Source organism: Diabrotica undecimpunctata, chromosome 3 (genome assembly GCF_040954645.1).
Source record: "Diabrotica undecimpunctata isolate CICGRU chromosome 3, icDiaUnde3, whole genome shotgun sequence".
Taxonomy (NCBI): Eukaryota; Metazoa; Arthropoda; class Insecta; order Coleoptera; family Chrysomelidae; genus Diabrotica; species Diabrotica undecimpunctata.
The window spans coordinates 175,836,248-175,853,985 of NC_092805.1; the positions used below are offsets into that span (position 1 = coordinate 175,836,248).

General features: G+C 31.1%; 3 protein-coding genes across 10 annotated transcripts in view; all 3 read right to left on the reverse strand.

Annotated features, from left to right (window-relative positions):
• Window positions 1-518: 518 nt before the first annotated feature.
• Window positions 519-5,321, reverse strand: LOC140437873 (arrestin domain-containing protein 3-like). Of its 4 annotated transcripts, XM_072527668.1 has the most exons (10): window positions 4,964-5,163; window positions 3,837-3,892; window positions 3,570-3,681; window positions 2,859-2,984; window positions 2,513-2,718; window positions 2,288-2,458; window positions 2,026-2,217; window positions 1,792-1,909; window positions 1,282-1,386; window positions 519-695 (listed from the first exon to the last, which is right to left on the reverse strand). In XM_072527668.1, the coding sequence occupies exons 3-10, from the start codon at window positions 3,670-3,672 to the stop codon at window positions 655-657; spliced, it is 1,062 nt and encodes a 353-aa protein (XP_072383769.1). In that variant the 5' UTR covers window positions 3,673-3,681; window positions 3,837-3,892; window positions 4,964-5,163; the 3' UTR covers window positions 519-654. The 4 variants fall into 4 exon arrangements, with proteins under 4 accessions (XP_072383769.1, XP_072383767.1, XP_072383770.1 ...); XM_072527666.1 differs by lacking the exons at window positions 3,837-3,892; window positions 4,964-5,163 and adding an exon at window positions 5,170-5,321; XM_072527669.1 differs by lacking the exons at window positions 3,837-3,892; window positions 4,964-5,163 and adding an exon at window positions 4,780-4,930.
• Window positions 5,322-5,818: 497 nt separating this feature from the next.
• On the reverse strand, window positions 5,819-12,085 carry LOC140436321 (uncharacterized). 2 transcript variants are annotated; one of them, XM_072525030.1, is made up of 4 exons: window positions 11,868-12,085; window positions 10,344-10,410; window positions 7,604-8,092; window positions 5,819-6,025 (listed from the first exon to the last, which is right to left on the reverse strand). In XM_072525030.1, the coding sequence occupies exons 2-4, from the start codon at window positions 10,390-10,392 to the stop codon at window positions 5,931-5,933; spliced, it is 633 nt and encodes a 210-aa protein (XP_072381131.1). In that variant the 5' UTR covers window positions 10,393-10,410; window positions 11,868-12,085; the 3' UTR covers window positions 5,819-5,930. The 2 variants fall into 2 exon arrangements, with proteins under 2 accessions (XP_072381131.1, XP_072381132.1); XM_072525031.1 differs by lacking the exon at window positions 10,344-10,410.
• Window positions 12,086-15,580: 3,495 nt separating this feature from the next.
• Window positions 15,581-17,738, reverse strand: part of LOC140436322 (uncharacterized) — a 32,220-nt gene continuing 30,062 nt past the window's right edge. For 3 of the 4 annotated variants that reach the window (XM_072525034.1, XM_072525033.1, XM_072525035.1), the window contains one exon: window positions 15,581-16,223. In XM_072525034.1, the coding sequence (XP_072381135.1) occupies window positions 16,168-16,223 (56 nt within the window). In that variant the 3' untranslated portion in view covers window positions 15,581-16,167. The remainder of the gene's footprint in view (window positions 16,224-17,738) is intronic. The other variant, XM_072525032.1, reaches the window with a different exon arrangement.

Sequence of the window (17,738 nt, forward strand, 5' to 3'; positions counted from 1 at the left end):
ATATATATATATATATATATATATATATATATATATATATATATATATATATATATTATACATATGTATATTTCTGTTTTAACTTTTAAATAAAATAGAAAAAGATTATTATTCTTCCTATTTATCTGCCTTGCTGCTGAGTCATTTTCAGCATTAATTCTAGCCTTCCGAAAAAATTTGATTTGGTCAAATTAATACAGCATTTTTGTGTGATTTAACTCTAACTTCCGATGTGATTATTGCCTCATTTATTTAATGGAATTATTCTAGATTTCATTCTGCTTGTAATGTTCTTCTTATGGTCAATTTTTAAATTTATAGTTAATTTCTTAATTACTTCTAAAGCTAATATGACTCACCTTTATTAAGCTTACTCAGTAGTTCCAAATATCTATAGGTATAGACCAATATTTTGTAATAATGATGATTATTAGACTTTATGTTGTAGATATAATTTTTTTATTCACATTTTTGGTATCACCAGTGACGCATCACGTGATTTTTGATACAAATATACTCAGTAATTAGTAAAAATGTATTACACTTGATAAATAATTTATATACTTTTATATACTTGAGTTTTAAAAAGAAATTATGTTTTTTCAGATTCTCTTTTTGGTAAAGATATAAGAATTACTTTCTCTATGAAAGTCTTCACTTTTTAATGGCTTCATCATAGGAAGGCGGTGGTGCATCTAAAAATAAAATGTTTAGATAAAAAAAACGGTTGCCTGTAAAGTCGGTTTTACGGGCGAAGATTTTACGTGACAACGACTTTTTCTCGGTAGAATATTTATTGATATGAATATTATTAAATTGCACAATAGGAACAAGGAATTGAATGAAAATAAGAATTGTACAAATTTTAACTATAGAAATATATTTAGTTTACTAAAACATTGTACATGTAAACTTAAACTTAACTAATTTCCAACGCGCCTAATTCTCTAGTGCTGCGCGCGCAGCGGACCGATCATGTTTGAGTGGGAGAGAGACGCAAGGCATTCGCCGGTCCGGCGGGACTCTCTCTCGTTCGGTGACTCATCGTAACAGACGTGAGCGGGCGTTACACTTTTTCATGAGTGACTCCGAGCCACAACCTAATTTAAGACGTTGTCACGTCAAAAACCAGTATTTAAGCTATAAAATTCAAATTAAACCTAAATTAAATCTTAAATTCTATAAAAACTAGTAAATATCGTGTTGTTTTTTGGTATAAAGCAGCAATATCTGATAAATAAGCAACATGATGCATTTTAATATAAGAATGTTTACATTTACCTTTATCTATATTAGATGGTCTAACTTGATCGTTAATGTAGAAAATTGGATTTGGATTAATTTCAGTAAAGCAGTTAGTATGCCCAGGAGCAGATGAAGGTAAATCTAAAAAATAATTAAAATCTTTAGAGACATTATCACATAGAAACCAAATGTAGGCGACCAATTATACACTGTGTTGTAGATGTCTCTTGCCTATCTGCTACATAGATCCTTTTGACAATAAGAAGTGTAAAAATGCGTTTTCTTTTTCGACTACTATCTCTAGAACAATGACAATTAAATGCATTATTTTCACTTTATCTGAACAGAATATTTATCCTCGTATATCTCAGACGTATAAGCAGCAATTATTCGTACAATAATCTTTTCGTCCGTTTTCTTAATGGACGAAGATATAATGATAACTAATATGGGTAATGCATAAAGCCTTTTAAGAAGTACTTTTTATCAAAAAGTTATTTAGGACATCCTATATAAAATCTTGTAAAAAACCATATTAAATTTTACCTCTAATTGGAGGTGCTGATGGAACATATTTCTTTTTACTATCAATAGCAACATGTCCTAGTTTTATATTTTTTTCTAGAATCAAATTTGTGTGAGGTGATGGCAGAAGGGCTTCCACCTAAAATATATAATTCTGATAATTTTACAAGCATGCAACCGTATCGTTTAAAATTTATCTCCAATCTTTTACTGCCTTTTTCTCGCAATAAGTTTTGATTATTATTATCAGCTTACCTTTAGAGTACACCAACATTTCAGTAGATCACAACTGCCAAAGTTAGGAAGCAAAACATCTGGAGGTATTTTTAATTTGAAATTATATAATCTTTTATTTCCTTTTAGCTGACCTTCATCTTCTACAATAGTAATAGGAATTTTGTGAATTTGGCATTTAGTTGGCGAACCGGGGGATATAAATTGAATATTCTACAAACAAAACATAGTAGGTTTCGCCAACAATGAGCAACTATAGAAGATCTTCGAAGAAAAAACTTACCAACGCCAAGTCTGCTTGTATTCTTCGAATTTTTAGTTTGGATCTATTTTTGAGTTCCACAGTAAAATTCATTTCGTAACCTAATACGTAAGTGTCACTTTCTAGTATTAAAAACATCGCAGCATATTCATTTTTATTTAAATCCTTTCCTACTTGGTAAGTAAGTTGCTCCTATAAAGGTTTTTCTTAATAAATTTAAAAAATTAAATAAATCAAGATAATCACCTGTTGCGAAAGTTCAACATATTGTGTTGCTGGTACTTCGAACTTTATTTCATATTCATCTTTGTAGTCTACCTTATCTGCTCTGTCCACCTTCGCCTGCACAAAATAACGAATAGAGCCAAATTGTTCTACAAATGGTGATGGTATGTTTCCAGAAGGTAAAGTAAATGAAAATGGATACTCGTAAGTTCCAGGTTTCGTATATCCTAAAAATTTAAGATAAATCTACGCAATTTTCATTAAAAAATAAGTTTTTCAGGGCAAAAAGTGATGACATAAAATTAAAAAAAAAAAAACTAACAACGATAAAGCTGATTTTTTATTTTTCACAAGTTGTGGATCATACCTTCTTCTCCGACTAACACAATATTCTGCACCAAAAAGTCACTTTGTGCTCCAACGTGTACGATTTCTTTATCTTTTTGTTCAGTCCAATGAACTTGTTCACGTCCGCGAAAACTACACCTGATTCCTAAAAAAACATAAATCCATTTAGCTACGATGACGCTACTCACCCTTTTTCCCTTACATATATAATTGTAAAGCGGGAGGCGAGAAAAACAAATTATAGACTACCAGAAAACTGGTACTGGTTAGATCAGGATATAATAAAATTATAAATGAAATTAAGAATGACGAATGGATGATGATTTCAGACCATTTGGCAACCAGAAACAAGCTCGAAGTACTTTTTCAGTTGATATTTGTACATGAAATCCTTAGGCATGTTCCTGACCCACGTTTAGGTTGCAGTCGTATTTGTGACGATTGGTTTAATTATGTTCTAAAGGGTCTTCCTATCCTATTATAGTTTGGCTCCTGGTTTTCTTAAATTACCTTCTATTCGGGACAGTCTTTTATGATCCATATAAAAATATCCGTTACGGACACTAATATGGCTATTTTTGTTCATTACGTATTATATGGCCCAGGTATAGAAAAAGTACTCCCAAACAATTCAGATCAATCAATAGCTCACTACAGAAATCTGAATAAGCCAAATAAAGTCTAACAAAATATTTTGTCTATTGGTTCTCTACATAATTAATTTGCTTACCTCCTATACGTTCTTCATGATCAATTGTTACCACCACTCTTCCATTTATATTATCACCTGGGTTAAATACTCTGGGTTTGTTTAAAATAATATTACAAGACATCTTTTCTTACTAAAATACAAAATATAAATATTTATCTACCTAAATAAACGATTGGTAAATAATATGTTCCTAGAAAAAATGTAAATACCGAATCTAAGTTTAATAGTTTGCAAATTTAAAATAAGTTTACTATATCAAATTTTTTTGAACGCCACTGCTAGTACCTCCATTATTTAGAATCTCTTCACAACTCCATTTTATTTGAAATTAAAAATAAGATTTTATTTAGTGATGCCACTCCTCACGATTTATCGTGAGATCTCACGAATTGAAGACAAATCTCACGATCTCACGATTAAGGTCTTACATCTTACGATTTTTAAAATTTTTTTAAATCTTAAGTGTTTCTTATAAAATGCATGGGAGGAAATCAGCTTTTTTTAGATTGTCACCTTGAAATATCCATAAATTGACTGTATTTTTGTATCAAAGTGGGCTACTCCAATTAACTCAATTAATATACACAAAATAATATAAACAAAGCTTAAAAGGTTCTTTATGCTTTGAAAGTGGTTTATAAACAACTGAATTGTAATGTATATTTTACCGCCTTTAATAAATATGAAGTATAGACTGAATTTTGTGTAAAGAACAAACATTCAACAGACCTAATAGTAAAAACATATTGATTTTAGTGTGAATTTGAGATAATGTGCTGACAAAATGTTAAATCCTAAGCAAACAAAATTATGTTTTTATGTATATTCATTATACTTAATACTCTTGGGTAAAATACCTCATATCATATATGTCTTTAGATACAGTTAATAATTTTCATTGAAGTTTAAACTATAAAGAATGTTTACAATCATTGCTCAATATTAAATGGATAAATCCATAGCAATATTATAAAAGAATATAGGTCCCTAGGTAATTTCCTAAAATTATATCTGATACTGGTGGTTCCCCGTAAAATAGGACCTTCTCTATTTTAGTAACAATCTGTTTTGGGGGAACCACAACATTTTTTATATATAAGGTGAATACGCAATTATTAAACGCACAAACGCAGTTCTTTCTTCATTAAAGTGAATTTGTGTGAGGTGTTCTACTCAACTTTGAAAAATATATTAAAATATTTTAAACACTAATTTGTTAAATATGTACCTATGTGTTTCATAATATTTGACAATAAATAATTTTTAAAATAGTTTTATAGGATTATTTATCTTTTATTTATCATTTAAAAATCCCCGTCCCCTTCAGATTTCGACTGTAGCGAAATCTCACGATTTCTCACGATTTATTTTTCCCGATCTAACGATTTCTCTTTGACTTCATGTGGCACCACTTTATTATACACTTGGCACCAACGCACCAACTTATCAAAGTTTTAAAATATTTTAAAATACACTAATTTTTTTAAGTTCAGGACTCGATAAACTACAACGCATAAGTTATTATAAACAAAACACTATTTTTCCAAGTATTTGAATTGGGATTGAATAAAATGATTTAATAAACTTTAGAACTAATACTTCACGACTTTATACTAACCAGTTTCCTACTGTCTATCCTGATATTGATCTCCAAACTTGTGAGGCGGCATAAATTATAGTTATCTATATATTATCTTTATTTTTGATTACAGTAATTTATGCATTATACAAAACAAATGCGTAATTTTTGTATGGATGAATGGATGATGGTTTTAGGTGTTTATAATGAATAAGATTTTTAAGCAATCATTACTTCATCATACTGTATAGTTGGTTGCCGATATCGTAGAGGAATTTATTATTCTTCCTTTTTTGTGTGAATTACAATGTATTAGAGAATTTTACATACAAGATTACAATTTATTTATCATATACAAAAATACATAATCAAAATTTTCATTTTTCATTTTTTAAAATTCTGTGAAACTTTTTAATATATAATGTATCGGTATATTTCATTTGCTAAAAAAATCAATTTTAAAATAATTAGAAAGAATTTCTTAAAAAGTTATTTCAATAATAAAAATAGTGTAAAAATAAAAATTTATATTATAAAAATAGATACATATTGCAATATTTCCTCCAAAGTTATTTTAGATTAGCTAAAAAAAATACTTAAGGTAGTTTATATATTTTACTCTCTTTTATAAATAAATTATAATAAAATTAAAAAACAATTATATGTCAAATTTGCATTAATCTTTAAAAAATAATAATAAAATATGAGCACTGGTTTTTGGGATATTTCAATTAAAATACAAAATGTAGGTATTTCAGTATTTGTGCATTATAATATGCTGCAAGATTTTTAGAAAAAAGTTAACGCCGGTTTATCATCGATCTAGCTCTTTCGTGTCTAATTTCCCGCATTACGTCGTCATAGGAGGGGGGTGGTAATTCGTGGTTGATATTTCCTGAAAAAAAAAAAAAATATTATTATATCACGAAAACTATACTTAACATTTTAAAATATTTGTTCAATTGAAATAGTTTACAGCTGAATTAATTGTTTAACATAATTTGTAAAATACTTGAAGAGTAAATTTTTGTATGAAAAGACAAAAATGAGCCTATATTATTCTAAAAATTGTCTGATACGTATCCAATACCCGATTTTCATTCATTATAATTTTTTCTCGTCTTTTATTTAACTGCTCTTGAAGAAGATGGGAAGTATAGAATACAAAACGAAAAATTAACAGTAAGATATACCAACACTAACAGTTAGCAGGTTGGAGACATCATCCTAAATACAATTACAATAAGCACAAAAGATCCGAATTTGGTTAGAGAATTCAGGAAAAAGGGTAATTAACCAAGGATAAGAATTGATACCCAATAGTTCAACAAACGAAATAAGGAACGCTCTGAATAAAATGAAAAGAAATAAAGCTCAGAGAGAAGATATTATCGTTATAGAAGCTGCAAATATTGGAAGAGACAGGCTTTTAAAGAATATAACGAAACTGTTCTACTTAGATCTGTACTAAAGTGAAACGTCTACAAGATGGTATAGTGTACTTACAACTGTATTACACAAGAAGGGCGATCCAACGGACCTGGAGAATTGTCAACCTATAAGACTATTAAACCACCTCTACAATATATTTACAAGAATAATAACAAATAGACTGGAAACTAAATAAGATTTTATGGATAATTGGAATAGGACGCAAAAGAAATCAATGTCGACGGCGAAATGCTTTTCCACCTATGATTTGCGAACGGCTCAGTTGTGATAACAGATAAAATAAAAGAGATTAAAACTATGCTAACTGGGTTAGAGGCCGCTTGTAAGGAAGTTATTTTGAAGAGACAGAATATATGACAAATGCGAAAATTAAAAAGTCGGCTTTAACTAAATAGTATTAGTTCATAAATATAAATACCTAGGTCATAAAGTCTAAAGTGCCAGAACTAAATCCCTGAACTGCAAAGAAGAACTACTTTAGCATGGGCCATATATGGAGCTCTATCCGAGTTCAGCAACATGCCGAATTATTTGAAAAAGAAGACGTTCGACCAATGTATGCTTCCAGTCAAAACTTACGGCGCCTCAACCCAGGCCACAACAACCAAACTCAAAGAGACCCAAAGAAGAATGGAACGGTCATTACTTGGATTCTCAGAGACAGGGTTTGACATGAGGATATAAGGACAGGAGTCACAGATGTTACAGAGCGCATAGCATGGCTGAAGTGAGAATGGGCGGACCATGTAGCCAGAATGAATGACTCAAAAAATGGGAGGATCCTTAGAAGATGCACAGACGACGTCAAAAGAATCGCTAAAAATTGGCTCCAGGAAGCTCAAGACCAACAAAACTGGAAGAAATTAGGTAAGGCCTATGTTCAACTTTGGACGCAGGCGGCTGGATGATGATAAACAAAAAAGTAACCAGTTAATAAACTCAAGGAGTCAGCCATGTTTACATGTTTTGATAAATTGTAAATTAAATGAAACGAAATGCTTATATTAAGTTATCATCGTACCATTAGTCAATCTAAAATCTTCTTCGGCCGCCAAAGGTGCGGAAGGTGCAGTTCTAGTTCTATAATTCGACGGTAATGTCATAGATCTAATAAACTGGTGATCCTCTATTTGAAGTTGAGTGTCTGATGGTAGTTGCGAGGTTGTTCTTGGAGGTGGTTCAGGTGGATAACTTCTATGTTCAGGATATTCAACTCTGCGACTTAAAATTGTCTCAGGAAAAGGCATTAAAATTGGTGCGGGAGTATATCTTATATGTGAGTTATGATCCGAAGAAACATTAGAACTAGAGTGTGGTCTCCCTGGCCTTCTTCTATCGTAAGACAATACGTGCGATGTAGTACTGTTTTCACATAATTCTGGTACAGACCTAGCTCTGGTGTGGTCGTGATGTAGTCGAGTTGTTAACAACGGCATAGGTGGCATTGCGGGATGTCCACTTGGAGGTCCGATGGGATAGGGGCAATTATTTTGTGCAGGGACATATACAACTAAAATACATAAACAAACGATTAACAAAAATCTTAAGGTATTAAAGTTTTTTACTATAGAAAATAAAGTACAGTAGAGCGTCTATTATCCGAACGTCGATCAATCGAATGACCGATTCGAACTGCCGACTTCCGTAATTTTTACAAGACGCTGATTTATTAATTCATTGCCACTCGGCATTTTACATAGACAAGAGGGTCATTTAATATTGGTCGAAATTTTGTCGCGTCAAAAGCAAACACTTCTTGATAGAAAATGCTTAAACGTAATCGTCCTTTCTATGAAAGATTATATACGATATTAATAAACTGTTAGACTGGAAGGTGAATCTGCAACCAAGTTATCCAATGTGTACAAAGTTAATAAATCTACCATTACGGATATAAAAAACTAAAAAAACGAGTATAAGTAACTTTATGTCCCAACTTGCCCCAAACACACGGATTTAAATTATTATAAGTAGCTTACTCAAAAAAGATCCCAGGGAAAACCTATTTCTGGTTCAATGCTATCTAAAAAAGCAGTTCAATTCAATGAAAACCTCGGAGATTCATTAAATTTTCAAGCAAGGACAGGCTGGTTAAAACGATTTAAGTCGAGACATGGCATTCGTAAGCTTCAAATACAAGGAGAAAAACCATCTGATGATTCATCAGCAGTAGAGTCATTCAAAATAAAACTAAGTGAGTTATTGAAGGAAGAAAATTGAGCACTCGAAAACGTTTACAATGCAGACGAAACTTTGCTCAATTGGAAAGCTTTGCCATGAAAAACTCTTGCGTCACGGCGTGAATTAGCAGCACCCTGACCTTAAATAAGCAGGGATCGTATCAGTGCCTTAGCTTGTGCTAATGCCACCGATTGCCCATGCTTGTCATTGGTAAAAGCAAGAAACCACGTTGTTTTAAACACGTTTATATGAATGCGATGCCAATTTTCATGGAATGGTTTATAGGAACTTTTATACCCTCCGTTAAGGCCCATCAATTAAAAAATGATAAAAGAGAGAAAATATTATTGCTTCTTGATAATGCTCCAACTTTTCCATTATGTGACATCTTAAATGAAAAAGACGATTTTATGAAAGTCATGTTACTTCCACCTAATGTGACTTCATTATCACAGGCCATGAATCAAGGCGTTACTAAAACTTTTAAACAGTTTTATAGAAAAGAATTGTTACGTAAGTTACTTTTGAAGAAAGGAGGGAGAAATCAGAATGATAAGAAATCATAGAAAAATTGATTTGAAGGACGCATCCTACGTGACCGGAGCAGCATGGAACAGTATAAAAGAGCAAAACTTGAAAAAAGCGTGGAATAAAGTTTTGTCTTTAGTGGAAAATAGTGAAATAGTGAAAAAAAAGAGAATATGTAACTGAAAAACAGGAAGATAAGTCTGAAATGATAGATATGCTAAAAAAACTAAATTGCGACGGATGTGATGAAGAAGAAGTTCAACAATGGATGGATTTCGACGATGATGATCCCGAGTACCAAGTTATGCAAAATAGTCAAATTATATAGAGCGAATGAATAATAAAACTGACACCACATCTAGCACCTCATCAACTGCATGTTTAGATAATGAAGGTGAAAACATAATTGGTGCTTCAGAAGCTTTTACTTGCTTAGATATGGCCTTGCGTTGGTTTGAAACACAAGGTGAAAATGTCTTTCTTTAATATTGTAACTACAAATGTTTTTGCAAAGACTGCACTTTTTTGTTTAATTCCTATTTGTCATTAAAGATATAAATAAATATGTAGATATATAAATATGGCTTTCATTCACTTGTGGATAAATGGGTATGACCATAATCAATATAGTTTGGTTATCAGAACAAATCGGTTTTTCGAACACCTATGTCCCCCAACTAGTTCGGATTATGGACGGTCTACTGTATATGTATATAATATACAGGGTTGTAGAAATAAATTTTATACTTACTCAAAATCTATTTTCTTTAGCTTAGGACGATTGGTTTCGACCACTATAATTTTTAATTTGTAAGTTACGATATGCAGTTGTTTTAGCATTTGATTTAACTTGTCAGGAGACCTGAAGATGAGCAGAAAATTGTAGCGGTCGAAACCGGTCTTCCTAATCTTAATAACATAAATTGTGATGAAGTGTAAAATTTATGTCTACAACCTTGTTTAAGATCATCCAGAATAAACAACATGGGTTTAACACTTGTTTAAACATACAAAATAAATTAAAAGAGTTTCAATGATTACTGAAAAAGTACCTGACGGGGGTGCTTGAGCAACAGGAATAATACGTGGTCTATAATCCATTGTCAGAAGAGTAATTCCCTAAAATTAAGCTACATTAATGATAAATTTAGATATTTTGAGAGTTTTTTGTTTAACATATACATTGTATACAATGTACATATTAACGATGTTTCTAATTTAACTGTTCATTATGACTGCATTTTATACATGAAATTCACAATCAAGCACGCAAGCTAAAGACATTTTAAGAAGTAATATGAAAATTTTATTTCGTGTAGGTATTAGGTATATTGTATGCTTACACAAATTGTTTGCTGTTTGACACGGTATAGAAACATGTAAGGCTATACGGCTAAAGATGGTGCTGCAACTAAAAAAGTAGGCTATCTAAAGAAAGCTGGTCTACAGATTGGGAAATAGCCACAGCAATCACAAAACCAAACAGAATTAGATGGGCTATAAATAAGTTTCGGCTATATAAGTCTCCAGGGACAATTGGAATGTATACTGTTTCATGTGGGATTAAAGGTATTAATACCACACCTATGCAAACTCCTCAAAGCCAGTTTAGCATGGGGGGTCGTACCGGAAATATGGCAAAAGGTTATAGTCATATACTTTTCTAAGGTAGGTAAAGTATCAGACCTAACACCAAAGTCATATAGACCGATAAGTCTATCTTTTTTTTCCATTAAAACAGCTGGAAAGGCTTCTTGATAGGTACATCAGAGACGAAGTGCTAAAAGATAACCCTCTAAGCAATCGTCAATATGCATACCAACCTAATAAATCTATGGACTCTGCGTTGGATGATCTAAATAGGCTTATTTCAAAGTCAATAGAAGACAAGATTTTTTGTAGTAAAATAAACATTTTACATCAAATTTAGTTTATTGGGAGCTTTGTCAATTTAGTATTCTGTGTTTAGTAATACAGAATAGTTATCGTGCAGTTATCTAGTAGTTTTATTCAATTAGCATAAAACGATTGCCAAAAGATTAAATAAATATAATTTCTACCTTATACCATAGCACTGGGACTGGCTAGAAGTTTTAGAATTATAATAAAATTTTATTAAACGATTTAATACAATACTATGGAGTTAGCACCAAATAACTATTTCGAGCAACAATAGATAAAGCAACAAATTTGCAATTACTTGCCGACATTCTATGAGCGAATGTAGCTAAAACTAAAAAAAGACACCGTTGATGAATTAACCAAAGTAGAATAGAGGTTATGTTAATATCAAGCAACGAATTAAAATGATTTTCTATATAGAAATATTAAGATGTTAGGGAAACTACATTTGTCAAAAAGATTAATATTTCTACATACCTACATTTATTCATTAATCATAGTTAATAATGTATAAAAATACAGCCAATACGAAGAATGGATTTAATAAGTATATGAATACATACACCAATCAAAACCTCAAAATATTTAAAATAAAAAAATATAAAATTTTGTAAAAAAGTTTAGCTATCAACTACTTTGACATAGGTATATAATTTGTTTTGAACTCTACTTACCTAAATTTTTAATGAACACAAACAACAAGTATTAGCATTGCCACTATTAATCAATCAACATTAATCGAAAGAATATTGTAAAAAAAATTTTTACACAAAATATACAAAATACTTGTAGCTGTAGCTGATTTTTTTGCAGTTACTTCAATAAATCCGTATCTATAAATAAAATAACTAAAAATAAGTTAGACAATGTACACATCAACCAGAACTGATCGCTGTGCTTAGCTGTTTAAAAAAATTAGTGAGTTTAATATTTTGATTTTGATGTTAGGAAGTCAAGGATCCACTCAAGGTCAGAATTGGTTTAATTAGGAATATTTGTGCAACAACGAAATATACAGCTTTATGCATAATTGCTAAATATATATTTTATTTTATACAATTTAATATAAGTGCGTTTTTGAAATAATTTTATGTTGGAAAAGCGCTCAATATAACGGAAAAGATCAAGATATAAACTTTTATTTTTATTTATTAGAGAAACCATCCACCTAATCCAGCATTTTATATTTTACCTTATCCGCTACTTTACTGTTCTAGGTATTACCAGTGGTTCACCTTAGAATCTAATAATTATCACATTTTATTGCTATGACTGGGTTTCTTCATCTTGTAGTGCATATCCGTTTCGGATGTTGGCGACCATCACGGCAATCTATATTTTGCAAATTGCTGATCTGAAAAGATTTGCGGTTGTTGTGCTGAACCACGTACGTAGATTTTTCAGCCAGGAAATTCTTCGCCTTGCTGGTCCTCGTTTTCCTTCTACTTTTCCTTGAAGAATTAATTGCAACAACCCATATCTTTCGCTGTTCCTCATGATGTGACCGAGGTATTTAATTTTGGCTGTTTTTATTGTAGTTAACAACTCTTTTCCTTTTTGCATTCTTAATAAAACGTCTTGGTTAGTAACGTGGTCGGTATAGGATATCTTCAGGATTCGACGATAAAGCCACATTTCGAAAGCCTCAATTTTCTCGCAGGTTTATATCAGCAAAGATATAACATCGTAGTAACCTGATTTTTATGGGTACTGATAAATCATGACATTCGAATAGCTTAGCCATTTTTTGAAAGGCGGATCTTGCTTTCATTATCCTAGATTTTATTTTTAGGAAATGGTCCCAGTTTTCAATAACGTTCGTACCAAGGTAGGTGTATGTTTTCACTCTTTCTATTGGTTGACCATTCATACTGATTATTTTAATTTGCTGTTCATTCTTAGAGATCATCATATATTTTGTTTTCTTAATGTTCAGTGAAAATCTATATCTCTGACTCACTTCTTTGATTCTATTCATTAACTCCTGGAGGGCTTTATGACTGTCAGCCAATACCACCGTGTCATCCGCGTATCGGATGTTATTGATACAATCTCCGTTAATTCGAATTCCGTCTTCACCATCTCCTATGTGTGACCATATATTTTTTAGAGAATCTACCAACAATCAGGTTGAAAATCTACTAAAAACTACCAAATGATACTACGCATGCGCCATTGCAAAAAAATGGTTTATGCTTTAAATATGTGACGTGAGAACCAATAGTATCGCCTTCTATTACAAATATGCGGTTTAAATGTTAAATTGGTATTATAAATCATAGATGTCGTGAATGTGTAGTACTTATTTTCCATTTTATTTTTTCATACTTTTTTTACTAATAAAATAGGAATGTTAATAATTTCCTTTGGAATCTTTTTCAAAATAAAAAAGGATTCATTCTGTCCTGTACAATTGTTCATATTTTTCTTTTCATTTTAAATACTTTTCATAGATTATATTTAAAAATTTTGAAAAACAAACACCTCTTATGCTTATTGCCTTCTAACGAATAATGTTTACCGTTTACTAACAAAATAATGTTTACAGTTTACTAAGGAAAGAATGAAACTGTTTAGAGTGATTATTGGTATGGCAATCGCTGAATCGCTGTTTAAAAGTTAAAGACCTTAAATAATTAGGTGGTATTATTCCAAACATCCATAATTCAAATTTTATGGGACCAACGGCGGCTAACATCAGAAGTTAATTTAGGTCATAATATTTACCATATTTACATAAAATTTTAAGAGTGGGTGAATAATTTATGGTTACCAATACGTGCCGATACTGTTAATTGTAATGGTTTAGGTATCAAATTACAATTACGAATTTCCGGGATTTCTCATTCTTTGCATTTAATTTTTAAACAATACAGGGAAGTATCAAATAAATTTTAATACAAACATATTAAAAATTCTATCAAATTTTTTGTGATAACAAATTTAAACAGTAGATTTCCGAATAGAAACAGAAGTATAAATTATAGTAAAAACTACTAGAATCTACCAAAGATTTCTTCCCTACTAAAAATTGTAAATTTACGTCAAAAATCTACCAAAAAAGTAGTTTTCTACTAAATATGGTCACACGAGTCCTATTGCATCTTGAAAGATTTCCTCAGAGTATATGTTAAACAGCAAGGGTGATAGTATACATCCCTGTCGGACCCCACGTTTGATTTTGATATTGTCGGTGATACTCTTGCCTCTGTACGGATAGACGATGTTTGATTCCAGTAAAGATTGATAATGATTCTTAGATCACAGGTGTTTATTCCAATATTTGTTTATGTTTATGTTTATTCCAATGAAGCATGTATAAATATCGCAATTCACATCTCTACATCGTTGAAATAGCACTTGTATACTAAACAGAGCCTCTCTAGTAGTTCGGCCACCAAAAAAATAAAAAAAAACTACTAACAACCCCTTGAGTACCAAGTCGCCGAACTGAGCCTAGCTCAGCCTGGCTCAGGGGGGAAATAGATGGGGAATAGGGGGGGGGAGGGATGGTCTGGAGCATTGGAGCGCGGTGGAGTGACTCCTGTTTTTACTCGAGTTAATACACCTCGTTCCAATGAACGAGGTTGTTACACCCGAACGTAATTCTTATAGGTGAACATGTCTCACAGGCTGGGTTTAACTAAATTGCTTGCTTGCTTGCTTGCCTCTCTCGTACCCACTGCGTTCCGAAAAACAAACTGGGTACGGCTGATTTTTTCTTCGCATAGTCTATATATCCTTTGATGAATGACTTTTAGAAATACCTTTAAAATGTGACTCATTAAGCTGATGGTTCGGAAATCATTGCACGATATGGATTTTGTTTTCTTTGGTAGAGCAATAAACGTTTACTTAGGAAAATAGCTCAGCATATTTTATTCTGTTCTAGAGATCTCTTTATATATAATATAATATAGCGATGTATATGGTCTATTGTTGAGTGTTTATTACGAAATCCAAATTAGCGAGACGAAATAATTTGTTTTCGGTTAAGTATAGGTATTTTTACTAGTAATATCTCCTCAAATAATTTAGAGATAATTGGATAATAACCACAGTATAGTCCGAGAACGCCCGTACTATTTAAATATTTGACAGTTTACCTACACATTTGGCAATAAAAGCTTTTATACCTTTATCATAACAAGATTTTAATGTTGTAACTTTTATTTCTATTTTAAACTTTTAGTTCGTTTTTGTGATAAGAAAAATTTTAATTTATTTTTTTATTTCCGCTTACATTTGAAACTAGTAGTTTTTAAACATACAAAATGATATTCCGGGTAATATTTTCGGTAGTTGATCTGTTTGTGGTATATTTTTTGATATATTTTATTCAAATGAACCAAGTTATGATTATGTTTTAGAGATAAATGAGCCTCGTTCCCTACATCCTACATAACAAGATAACAGACAAAAAAGATATACAATTTTAATACTTTTTATTAGAAATTTATTTCAAAGATTTAATAAAAATAATTTTTACAATACAATCAGCCTAATAAATTTATAAATATATTCAAAATTTTACAAACATAAAAAATTCTTACAACTAAATCACTGCAGACTCTTCGACTATTCGTTTACAAGAACGAATTCGTTTACTTCAGTTATGATTATGGGAGTTCGGAATTGGAGAATAGTCCCCAATGGCAGAAGGGAATGGAATGCATTTCTTGAACAAGTCAAAACCTACAGAGGGTTGTAGCGCTAGAGGAAGAAGCAGAATATAATATTTATTAATTAGACCGTTGCGTCTTCAGCATTTTTTTATGATTTGCACAGAAGATTTGCACAGGAAGATGTTTGATTTGAAGCCCACTCCTTTACTGGTTTTATTATCTCATTTGGACTGACTTTTGTCTATAATCCAAAGCTTTTTTGCATATAGCTCGATAGTGATATCCGTTTCTCATTTATTCTTATAAGATTTATTAAAATTGTCTTTACCTACATTTCTAACATTTATTATCAAGAATGTTGTTCTTTCATAACTTCATCATAAGTTGGAAGTCCGGATGATTTGTCTGAAAAAAAAAAAAATCTTTATAACTGTAATTAAAATGTAATACAATTTAAGTTAAAATAAGTTCATTCAAAGAAAGAAAAGAATTTGATCTCTTTCTTCTTTTGAGCCTCCTATCGTCCACCTTTGGACATAAACCTCATAAACCCCAACTGCTTCCATCGACCTCTATCCTGAGCAACGTACTTCAATCTTTGAACTTCTTCTTTTTAATCTATCTTTGTACAGTCACCCATGTCGTATACGTAACATTGTCCTTTCCATTGTCCTTTCTGAAGTTTGTTCATATTTGCCTTAGTTAGGATCCAGTTGTGATACTCATATGTCATGATAGTCATGAGATAAAGAAGTTGACCATTCGTATTAATGCGAAGTCAACAGAAGAATGTAAGTTGTTTAATTTATATTGAGACATAATTCCTAAACGTTCGTTGCACATCTGGAAATTCTTCTTATTTTTATTGTGTATGCCCATTCCAAACGTTGGCGATCATTCTGGCTATGGTGACTTTGTTGGTTGCTATACGGAATAGCTGTGAAATTATTGGGAAACTGATAAAAAGCCCACATTAAAAAGAAAAGAGAAGAGTGGGAATTGATGACCAAGACTTTCGTATTATCAAAAATTTGTATAAACATCGATGTGAAAACATACAAATTAATCAGAATACGACGAAAGCAGTGGAAATACGATGTGGACTGAGTGAGGCAGAAGTGTAATTTATCGTCTTTACTATTTAATATCTACTCCGAATTTATTTTCAAAGAAGCCTTAGATGAAGATGCAGACATTAAAATCAATGGAATTAATGTCAACAATGATATCTGTGTAGAAGTATATCTTGTGTGTAAATTAAGATTCGAAGAAACATGGGAGCTGAAGGGTCGTGTCCTATCGAAACAGAATACTTGAGATGTGTTATTGTTTCTGTAAACTGGGAGGAAAAATAAATTAATATTTGCAAACATCGGTTACACAAACAATATAATATTAATAGAAAATATCTTTAAAGAATTACTTTAAATAATATTACTAATGTAGGGCTTAAAATTAATTATAGTGTAAAAGTATGATGGCCAACACACAAGACGAATTTTTTAGAATAAGCCAATGATTATACCGTGTGGTAAATTATCAAACAGGCCATAGAAAATTCAATGGGAAATTCTAAACTGTTAAACTCCTGTCTTTCTTATTATTTTATATCAAAAGTCATGAGAAAATATTTGTAGAATACTAAAACTTATATTATAAACAAACGTTAAATATATTCTCAAATTAAACACCTTAAAAAACTTTTCAAAAATATAATACAATAAATTTGTCAAAGCATTGTAGCAAAAGTTAGGCCACACATAGTGCACAATGTGTATAACGGATTGCTTGTAGTCATAATGAAGGTAGTTATGAACTTTGAATTTTCTTTATTTTTACTTCTTGATTTATTGTTTAAAAGACAAGTTGATAAAATATACTCAGTTGATTAAAAAGCAGCACTAATAAATATGTTTTAAA

Excerpts from the sequence above, each read along its gene's own strand:
- LOC140437873 (XM_072527666.1), bottom strand. The coding sequence starts at position 3,672 with ATGTCTTGTAATATTATTTTAAACAAACCCAGAGTATTTAACCCAGGT. Across the intron at positions 2,985-3,569 it reads TCATGAAGAACGTATAGGAG|GAATCAGGTGTAGTTTTCGC; the intron begins GTAAGCAAATTA and ends ATGTTTTTTTAG. Across the intron at positions 2,459-2,512 it reads ATGTTGAACTTTCGCAACAG|GAGCAACTTACTTACCAAGT; the intron begins GTGATTATCTTG and ends AAACCTTTATAG.
- LOC140436321 (XM_072525030.1), bottom strand. The coding sequence starts at position 10,392 with ATGGATTATAGACCACGTATTATTCCTGTTGCTCAAGCACCCCCGTCA. Across the intron at positions 8,093-10,343 it reads TGCTCAAGCACCCCCGTCAG|TTGTATATGTCCCTGCACAA; the intron begins GTACTTTTTCAG and ends TATGTATTTTAG. Across the intron at positions 6,026-7,603 it reads AGATTTTAGATTGACTAATG|GAAATATCAACCACGAATTA; the intron begins GTACGATGATAA and ends TTTTTTTTTCAG.